The sequence below is a fragment of the Lactuca sativa genome, chromosome 5, assembly GCF_002870075.4.
Source record: "Lactuca sativa cultivar Salinas chromosome 5, Lsat_Salinas_v11, whole genome shotgun sequence".
NCBI lineage: Eukaryota > Viridiplantae > Streptophyta > Magnoliopsida > Asterales > Asteraceae > Lactuca > Lactuca sativa.
The window spans coordinates 343,981,602-343,992,660 of NC_056627.2; the positions used below are offsets into that span (position 1 = coordinate 343,981,602).

General features: G+C 40.9%; 1 protein-coding gene across 3 annotated transcripts; it reads left to right on the top strand.

The window, feature by feature from the left end:
* The first annotated feature begins 8,370 nt into the window (after positions 1-8,370).
* Positions 8,371-10,244, top strand: LOC111887310 (transcription factor DIVARICATA). Of its 3 annotated transcripts, none has more exons than XM_023883469.3 (3): positions 8,371-9,362; positions 9,429-9,542; positions 9,653-10,244. In XM_023883469.3, the coding sequence occupies exons 1-3, from the start codon at positions 9,106-9,108 to the stop codon at positions 10,071-10,073; spliced, it is 792 nt and encodes a 263-aa protein (XP_023739237.1). In that variant the 5' UTR covers positions 8,371-9,105; the 3' UTR covers positions 10,074-10,244. The 3 variants fall into 3 exon arrangements, with proteins under 3 accessions (XP_023739237.1, XP_023739238.1, XP_023739236.1); XM_023883470.3 differs by having other exon boundaries at positions 8,371-9,356; XM_023883468.3 differs by having other exon boundaries at positions 8,371-9,542.
* The last annotated feature ends 815 nt before the right edge of the window (positions 10,245-11,059 follow it).

The following is an 11,059-nucleotide window of genomic DNA, read 5'->3' on the forward strand; positions in this document are numbered from 1 at the left end:
ATATCATAGTCTAAATCTAACTAAAAAATTTAGCAACAATGTTGTAACATAAACAAAACAAAATTGATATCTCATTTTTTAAGGATTGTAAGTGACTCAATACACATGTAAATAAGATGTTTCTGGAGTCTGACTATTTCCAAAATAATGAACTAATTTAAAAAAATCATTCCGAACGGACTTATAACAAAGCAGGTATGACAGTTTAAAGCTAACTAAAAATTCAGCAACAATGTTGTAACAGAAACAAAACATAACTACTATATCATTTTTAGAGGGTTGTAAGTGACTCAATACACATGCAAATAAGGTGTTTCTGGAGTTTATAAATATTGCCAAATAATGAACTATAATTTTTTTTAATCAGCTCGAACTGACTTATAACGAAGTAGATATGACAGTTTAAAGCTAACTAAAAACTCAACAACAATGCAGAAAATAAAAAGAAAAGAATTCATGGGATAAAATAAAAAACTTTTGAGAACCAAATCCATAAGCATATTTGTGATAACCCTTCAATTTCCGGTGGCCCACTAAATCGGTTACGGTCCATTAAACCCGGTTCTGGTTTGTAACATCCCGAAAATTACAATGAGATTTTTCATTTAAAAAAAGAATAACCATATAAAAATTTGCTTCAAAAACCATTTAGTAAGATTTGATTGATTAAAACCATACATTATCAGAGTTTAATTCACAAAAGTACGTTAACGAACATCTTCAATGCGTGTGTACAGTTATGCCAAACTCTTCTCACGAACGACCTACAAAATGTTTAATCCACAACTATAAGCATAAAGCTTAGTGAGTTCCCTAGTATACCACATATTCCATCATACATACAATGCATCCACATAAGAGTTCGACTCTAGCGTCGAACAACCAACTCTCATATCCACATAAAGATAAGTAACAAACATACATGAAATATCGGGTCTCCTCCAACCCCGAGTGAATGGTATGGGCCAAATCATAATCTTACATCTTGCCATGGGAAAAATCATGGTCTCTCCTAGTCTTTCATATAATTATCGGGGGCCAGATCCTGGTCTTTCATATGATTGCCTGGGACCAGATCTTGGTCTTTCATATAATACATAAAGTCATATGTAGTCTGGGATCAGATAGACAATCGAACAGATGTCCCACTCGAGAGCGTACAATCAAACAAGAACATCACAATAAGGCATTAGACCAAAAGTTCTCAGGCAACCCAACTTAAAATACATAGGAACCAAGTTATCATTACCACCTAACCATGCTACATAATCACTTAACAGATACTAGCATATCCATAACCTTGGCAACCACCCTTCCCTAGTTACCCTGCTATTGACAACTTCTCAATTAAGTCCTTTGCTAGTCAGTCATACATAATCTTTGTAACAGCCCGGATTCCCAGGTATTAATTTATTCTTCTAATTTTTGGTGTTTTGTGAGGAGACTCGGCGAGTTGGAGCTCAAACTCGCCGAGTATGATCACGGTTTGGGAAAGGGTTCGCGTCCGGACTCGGCGAGTCCATGCTGTTTAATGAAACCCTAATTTATAGGGTATGAGACCTATTTAAAGGGGCTTATGGCCGTCATTTGCGGTCACCAACCCCAGAGAGAACCCTAAAAGAGTCCTTGAGCGTTTTGTGAGAGAGAATAGGAGGATCTTTGATTATTTGTGGGTGATTTTGCATATAGAAGAGGATCAAGGCAAGAGGAGACCAAAGGAGGTGCTAATCCAGTGATTCCTGAGTCCAGAGACTTCATTTGAGGTAACCATTCGTTCCTTTCTCAACCCTTGGTGCAAATCTTAGAGTTAGGGCTTCTTTGTGGAATGATTCATGGGGTGATTGGCCTCTTTTTGTGTTGATGCTTTAGATCTGGACCCAAAGATGTCCAGAGACTCTTTTCCCTCAAGCTTTATGAGTGTTAATGGAGGCCATGAGCTTAGAATAGCATTCTAGAGACCATATCATCAGATAAGGCCTTTGGACCTTTGCATGAGCACCAAGATTGTAACTTTACGTGATGAATGTGCTTGGAAGGACTAGATCTATGAGTTAATGGAACGGATCTGACCTCAGGAGTGAGTTTGAGTTCATGCATGGCTTAGACTCATCGAGTCCGAAGAACAGACTCGGCGAGTAGCATGAAGATTGTCCATAACCACTCAGCGAGTGGTCTTGCCGAGTTAAGGGGTTGACTCAGTGAGTTAGAGAGGGTTGACAGGTGGACTGAGTCGAGCTGGAACTCGCCGAGTTGTTTTTGAGACTCGGCGAGTTGAGTCGTGGTGGCCCCGCGATTCGTGCCAGGTGAAACTCGTCGAGTCAGGGAAGTACTCGACGTGTCAAAAGAGAATCCTAGGGAGTCAGTGAACACGTATAGACTCGTTGAGTCTCTCTAGTGCACTCGCCGAGTCCGGTCAAAGTTGACCGTTGACCGTTGACCAATGTTGACTTGATAGGGGTAGTCAACCTTAGTTGAGAAAGTGTTAATTAGAGGTATATTGTGTTATAGGAGGATTATAGCTCGAAGGATCGAGCGCGAGTGATTTCCGGGATTTGCGAGTTATCGAGATACGCGAGGTGAGTCTTCTCACTATACTTTACCTTGAGCAGGTAATCAGAGTTATGTGACAGAGTATTTGTATGCCATATGTATGTTATGTGTTGTACTACATTATTTCTATGTGATTTATGCTATGCATGTTTATAGAGTTGGAACCGGAAGGTTCCCATAGTTAGAACCAAAGGGTTCACAGAGTAGGGTCTACGGACCCATAGAGTTATAGCCTGGAGTAGCTAATATGTGTTATGCGTGGTATTTTGGGGAACTCACTAAGCTTTGTGCTTACAGTGTTGGTGTTATTTGTTTCAGGTACTAGTGATGACCGTGGGAAGGCGCCGACTTGATCAGTACACACACATGGAATTTTTATGTTATGTGATCTTGGGATTCTTTGTATGACATGGATTGGAGTTTCAAACATTGATGTTTTTATGAAAATTAAATGAATATGTTTTTATGTTATGCGAAAAATTATTTTGAAATTCACGGTGTTACAAGTTGGTATCAGAGCCTTGGTTTGAGGGATTCGAGTACACCTTCGGGCATATTTGAACTCAAACTGAGGATTTGAGAAGTATTTTCAAAAAGAGTAAAAGATTTTTGGAAGAACGCAGAGCAGAGTTGTGTGTACGATCAGTCCGCGCCCGAACAGTGATTTTCCAAAATACCCTCATGTTATGTGATATTGATATTGATATGATGTATTCTCATGCTAGAGTAGGCTAGGTACTCCTATTAGGACTAGAGTGGTCTGATTTGTGATGCCTTAGCCTAGGGAGAGGTGAGCTGCTATGAGATTCTTGAGAGTGAGTAGGTAGCAGCGAGGGGCTTATGAGAGATCTGTTAGAGAGTGGATTATGCATGATAGAGTACTTGGGATTTGGAATCCGAAGAGGAGGACTTGGGGTGTATTCTGATACGTTGCGGACAGTAGTATTGGGCCTGTACTACTGAAAGCACCGGAGCGGTGTACAGCCCAAGTAGGAATCTTTGGAATACCAAGGATCAAGGAGGGATGAGTTGTCGAGTGTGAGTATGCTCGAATGGATTCTAATTTATCGTATGTTGTATTTCAGAGGTAGATCATGGTGAGGACACGTCTGATGCCTGAGAGCAGTGAGACCAGTGATGAGGAGATCCGCCGGATCATCCATGAGGAGGTGGCTGCGGCCATCAGGGCGGAGATACCAGAGATGTTCGGGTCTATTAAGACCACGCTGATTGAGACCTTTGACGAGCGTTATGCCGCTCTTTTTGAGGCTGCTGTTGCAGCGGCCACCGCAACTATTGTTGCCGCGAGGCCGCAGGGTGGTGATGCGTTGCTATTCCGAGAGTTCAACAACACAAAACCGCCAGAGTTTGATGGGACCCAGGACCCGGTGGCGGCTATGAGATGGATTTCTGACATAGAGGGGTGTTTCTTCAGTTGCTCATCTCCTGAGCATTTGAAGGTTCGGTTCGCGCTGAACCAACTTCGCTTGGGAGCGAAGGACTGGTGGAAGTTTGTGACGGCGCACTTTACGCCTGCTGAGCTTGCGGCAGTGACCTGGGAGAGGTTCACTGCCATGTTCCGAGATGAGTACGTTCCCCAGGTGGAGAGGGAGCGTTTGGCCCAGGAGTTTCTGATCCTCAAGCAGGGTACTGAGTCTGTTACGGCGATTACCAGGATGTTCCATGAGAGGGCGATGTTCTGCCCTGAGCACGTGTCCACCGAGCAGGCACGTATGATCCGATATCTGAGTATTTTGAGGAGAGAAATTCGGGAGTTCGCGGCGAACTCCTCTTACCGGACATTTGCCGAGCTTTAGGCAAATGCCTGGAAGAGGGAGATTGAGCTAGAGACTCAGGCTAGGGAGGAGGCGAAGTCTCAGGGGAGGGATCGGCGACCGACGCAGTCTCAACCGGCAGCCAAGCGGGCCAAGCCCGCTGATCCCAAACCAGAGAGCCAAAAGGGCCGCACTTATGGGAAGTGCGACAAGGGTCACGATGGAGTCTGTAGAGCGGGATCTTGCTACAAGTGTGGCAAGGAGGGGCATATGGCCAAGGACTGCCCCAAGGGGTTTGCGGTGTGTTTCCATTGCAACCAGATCGGACACCGGAAGGCAGAGTGTCCACAATTGCGAGGATCATCTCAGGGAGCACCTTAGGGATCTGCCCCTGCCGCCATCAGAGCTACCGAGAGTTAGCCAGTGAAGGCCGAGGCGCCGAGGGCACGAGGGAGATCTATTCAGTTGACCGCGGAGGAGGTCCGCGCAGCGCCCGATGTCGTGGCTGGTATGTATTCTTTCGTGTATTTATTTTGATGTTGAGATATTATGCTTATATTATGTTATGCGTAGGTACTTTTCTTGTGAATTCTGTACCTGCCTTGGTGTTATTTGACTCGGGTGCGAGTCAGTCTTTTGTATCTTTGGCTTTTAGTCAGCATATCAGTGTTAGTCGTGAGGCGTTGAGTTGGCCTCTGAGAGTTTCCATAGCTGACGAGAGGGTGATATATGCCACGGAGGTTCTCCGAGGGTGCGTAGTCGAGATTTTCGGTGTTGAGTTCCCGATTGATCTGGTTCCTATTGCGATGGGTGATGTTTGTGTCATTGTGGGCATGGACTGGTTGAGCAGATTCGGTGCGGTTATCGACTGCGAGCGACAGCTGGTGACCATACGAGACCCTAGTGGGGGAGTTCTTACGGTGTATGGCGAAGGTACACGTTCAGGATCAGCGTTTTGTTCGGCCGCTAGGGCGAGACAATGTCTACAGCAGGGCTGTAAGGGTTTTTTGGCGTATGTGATGGATACGCGGGTAGATTCCGAGAGACCGAGGTCAGTTGAGGAGGTTCCGGTAGTGCGTGAGTTCCCGGATGTATTTCCTGAGGAGTTGCCGGGTGTGCCTCCTGTGAGGCAAGTAGAGTTCAGTATCGACTTGGTTCCGGGGGCCGCGCCTATTGCTAAGGTGCCTTATCGCCTTGCACCTCCAGAGATGCAAGAGTTATCCTCGCAGCTTCAGGAGCTACTGGGAAAGGGGTTTATTCGGCCGAGCAGCTCGCCGTGGGGAGCGCCTATCCTATTCGTCAAGAAAAAGGATGGTTCACACCGGATGTGCATTGATTACCGGGAGTTGAACAAGCTGACGGTCAAGAACCGTTACCCGTTGTCGAGGATCGATGATTTGTTCGATCAGTTGTAGGGAGCGTCTTGGTTCTCCAAGATCGATTTGAGGTCTGGATATCATCAGGTGAGGGTGCGAGATGAGGACGTCCAGAAGACAGCTTTCAGGACGCGTTATGGGCATTACGAGTTTGTGGTGATGCCTTTCGGGCTCACCAATGCCCCGACAGTGTTCATGGATCTCATAAACCGAGTGTGCAGGCCGATGCTGGATCGGTCGGTGATTGTATTTATCGACGACATTCTGGTATATTCGAGATCTAGAGAGCAGCATGAGGAGCATTTGAGAGAGGTTCTCGGAGTTCTGAGATCGGAGAGGCTTTATGCCAAATTCTCCAAGTGTGATTTCTGGTTGCGGGAGGTCCAGTTCTTAGGACATCTCGTTAACCAGAAAGGGATATTGGTCGACCCGGCCAAGATTGAGGCGGTGATGAGTTGGGAGGTGCCGAGGTCACCCTCCGAGATCAGGAGTTTTCTAGGGTTGGCAAGGTATTATCGGAGATTTATCAAGGATTTCTCTAAGATCGCAGTGCCACTCACCAGGTTGACCCGGAAGGGTGTTGCTTTTTCATGGGGCCCCGAGCAGCAGGCCTCCTTTGAGCCACTTCGCCAAAGGTTATGCGAAGCCCCGGTGTTAGCCCTCCCGGAAGGGATGGAGGACTTTGTGGTATACTGTGACGCATCGATTTTGGGGTTGGGGGCGGTGCTGATGCAGAGAGGGCATGTGATAGCATATGCATCGAGGCAGCTGAAGCCTCATGAGATGAGATACCCCACCCATGATCTAGAGTTGGGGGCAGTGGTGTTCGCCCTCAAGATTTGGCGTCACTACCTGTATAGGGTTCGATGTACGATATACACGGACTATAAAAGTTTGAAATATTTGATGGATCAGCCCAACCTAAACATGCGACAGAGAAGGTGGTTGGATGTGGTCAAGGATTATGATTGTGAGATCCTGTACCACTCAGGCAAGGCTAATGTTGTAGCCGATGCACTGAGCCGCAGGGCGGAGAGCACCCCGCTGCGGGATGTATGTTTGAGATTGACCGTGATAGCTCCAGTGTTGGAAACAAAAAATAATGTCAAAACTGAAAAAAAAACTTAATGTCTTTTGTGCATTTTGTTTTTCATTTTTTACACGTCATCATGGATTGTTAACATGCCACATCATCAAAACTAATACGTTAGCATGCTATATCATCAGACAATCGGGTTGACCGGTTACATGGTCAGAATTATAACAAATTGGAAACAGAGTGTCCAATTTGAGACAAAAACTAACACAATGTCAAAATTGAATTTTCTTGTAAACTTAGTGACTTTGTGACATTTGTCATTTCATAAATATTATAAAAATAATCCATGCTTTTCATAAAATTACATAATTAATCCCTACAAAAAGCAAAATTATAGAAATTGTCTCCATGTTTGAGTGAAACAGTCATGTCTAATAACAAATTTACATAAATGTTTCGTATACGAAACATCAGAAAAATTGTGTGAAAAATATAAGATTAATAAACTCGATCCAATGTATGGGCTACCCCACCAATTTTATTTTATTTTTAGTATTAGATTTGTTCATATAGTTTCATATTAAAAAACTTGTTTGGAACACATCGAAACTTTCTTGGTGTGGTCATTTTTAAAAATTAATTAATGCTAAAAATATGGTAACACACATTTGATGATCACATGGTTCATTTGTCACAAATATGATAAACACACATTTTTTATCACATATTTCACTTGTCACTAGTTAGATATTATAAACCTGATCAATAAAGCATGTACAAATTTTAAACCCAAGTACTTGAATATTTTTATTACATGTTTCACTTGTTAGTTAAAGCATGCACAAATTTTAAACCCAAGTACTTGAATATTTTTATTACATGTTTCACTTGTTAGTTAAAGCATGCACAAATCGTAAACACGCCAACTTCAATATTTTTATTACATGTTTCACATGTTAGTTGTTAGCATGGTTTTAAAAGGCACACCATTGTGTGCAACCGTCACGAAATTGTTAAAGAAGAGTTTGTTAAGTGTAACGCAAACGTGTCAAAGTGCGTTTTATCGTATTATGACGAGAGTTTCTTTTTCTTGATCAGATACGAAACAATTAAACTTTTTATTAACTTTTTTATATTAAGTATTGATATAACAGATATAAAAACTTGATATTTGATATAACTATATAATTATGTCATTTATATTTTTTATGTATATATAAAATTGTCACGTTTTGAAAAATATTATAATTTGTCAAGGTTTAAATGTTGTAGGTACTTCTATACTTAATTGTTAATGAATCATTTATCCGTCTTAAAACTAAAACCAAATTAAATGAATTCTCACTTCCAAATACTTGCATTCTTTTGTGGTTGTTTTTATTATATGATTTAATACAAAGTGATCATTATTATTATATTAATGAAATAATTAGGTTTGAATAAACAAGTAAATAAATTATACATAAAAAATTACTTCATTTTACATAATTTTAAATCATTATAATTTAATTTTCAAACACAATAATTATTCTGAAAGCGAAATTCCAAACACTTGTTAAATATTATTTTACAAAAAATTAATATTTAAATAAGGGAAAGAGTGCACATTAAAATAGTGCTATTTCTTTTTAAATTGAAGTGCCACAGCACCATCTCCTCCAATCATCATCCACCACCTTCTCCTTTTCTTTCTCTCTCTCGTTTGGTATTCCTGCTTTTCCCTTCTCAAATTCATCATCTTTTTTCTGTTTTCCCTAAAGAAAAGGGCAGAAATCGTCCTCAAGTAACCCTTTTTCTCCTTCACATAACCCAAAGATCCAAGAATTCAACACATAATCTTTCCTATTTTGGAGAGAGAAGGGGTTTTAACTTTTTTTTTTGTGTATTTTCTTTACCATTTCAAGCTTTTAAGGAAACCCCCTTTGCATACACAACACTCTGTCTTCTCATTTTTTAACTACCAACTGCCTTTTTCCCCTTTCCTAAACGATATGTCAAGAACTTCCCTGTTTTCCAATTTTAGAAATCATCCCCCAATTTCTGTTATCAGTTCAGACTTCAGATCATGTTCAATGTTTCTAGGGTTTTCTTGATGTTTATCAATCTAATTTCGGGAATATATTGTGGTTAAGTTTCAAAAAGGTGTGTCTTTTAAAGATTCCTCAGGTGGTTGGGTGGTTGCCCATAGCAAACAGAAAAAAAAAAAAAAACTATTCTGATTCCTTTAAAATGCGTCTTGATTTTTAACCTTCTGTTACATAACCTTCCTACATTTGCTCCCCTGTTTTTTCTCTACTCCTAGTTTTCTAATATAAACTTCTAAAAATCCGATCTTGATTGTTTGGGGTGCTTTAATTAAGCTTCAATGAAGTGGGAAACAGATATCCTTTCGAATTCGTCAAGCTGGATGATGGAAGATAGCTTAAAGAGCAGAATATGGACTCCTCTTGAGAACAAATTGTTCGAGAATGCGCTTGCAAAGTTTGATAAAGACACCCCTGATCGGTGGCAGAGGGTGGCGGAGATGGTCCCGGGGAAGACGGTGGTGGATGTGATGCGACAGTATAAGGAATTGGAAGATGACGTGAGCAGTATTGAAGCAGGGCTATATCCCAAGTATGGGTATAATAATAACACTTGTCCTTTTACTTTAGAATGGGGGAATAATCATGGTTTGAATACGTCCAGGTCTCCGCCGTATGGCGGCGGAGGAAAGAGGTCTCCGGTGGATGTGATCGCTGCCGGTCGCCCTGTTGAACAAGAAAGGAAAAAGGGAGTTCCGTGGACAGAAGAAGAGCACAAGTAAGTCTTATGAACCCATTTCAGATTTCTTTTGCTTTCTTTGCTTTTTGCAATTTCTTGATAAATTTGATTGTAATCTGAAATGGGTATTTGGGAATTTGTTCACACAGATTGTTTCTATTGGGGCTAAAGAAGTATGGAAAAGGAGATTGGAGAAATATATCAAGAAACTACGTTGTGACAAGAACACCAACGCAAGTTGCAAGCCATGCTCAGAAGTATTTCATCCGGCAGCTTTCCGGTGGGAAAGATAAGAGAAGAGCAAGTATTCATGATATAACAACAGTGAACGTTAATGAAAATCAAAACTCCTTGCCAAAAAATAAAAGAACATCACCGGAGCAATGTAAGTTTCAGTGGAGCCACCCCGGTGGTGGTGGTGGTGATGCAGCCATGGCATTCGACCAAACAAATGGGAGCATGTTTATGTCTCCGAGATACAAAGGTAATGGTGGTTTACATGAATTTTATGGTGGATCTCAGAGCATGGTTTTTCAGATGCAACCTGCGATGCATTACCCTCATGGATGAGCCAACATTTTCGTTTGATAACATATGTAGTGATAATTGAAAATGATTGTTTCTCTTTTTTGCTTGATTTAAGTAGTTTGTTACTTTGTTTATATGTTTTCTTTTTTGAGTTTTTTTGATCACTCTCTTGTTGTGTTATATCTATAATGTGAATATTGTAGTTTTTTAGCATCTTAGTCTTGGATCGATTTGATTAGATGACAAGTTGGTAACTTGGAGGGGGTGACGAGGGTAATTATGTCTTTTACATAAGACAAAAGATTAATAACGAGTCTCTTTCCAAGTTGTTGTTTCATCTTTTGGATGAGATTAATTTTTTTTTGACTAATTGACATTAGAAAAGGATGCCAAATACAATAAAAAGCTGTCACATTGAGTCGTGTCTTTGTTAATAACTAGACGTTGCATCTTGTGTACCAAACAATCAGAGTTTACATGACATTAAAAAGAAAAAAGGACCTCATAAACATCAATAGAAATTTTACATCTGAGTTGTATCAGTATATCGCATAACAAACAAAAACACTTTGTATTGTACTTAATCTATAATATACTAAGATATGACTTATTTGTGTCGATAGACAAACATTGCAACTTTTTATATTCTCATCTAAAAAAGTAGATGGAATAGAGACATGTACGGCGTGTAAGACATGGATGGTCTTGTAATCATCGTTATATAAAAACATTACCTTAGAAAGTTTGTCCAATATTACAATGTCTCATATAACAAATATAACCTTATAAACATTAAATGGTAAAACGATGGTTGCACTACTATACGCCCATTGTTACACATCAACGCGTGTATCATTCTAATATACCATACACTTGATGTGGAAATCAAGGTAGTCGATCCTTCCTAGTTTGCTAGTCACACCCGAATCTGAATCCCACTAGCACATGAAGCATCTTATGCTTCAAGAGCAAGACCACACATACCTTCTACATTTCCTTTATCTTGATGAAGATCTTTCTCAAATAAT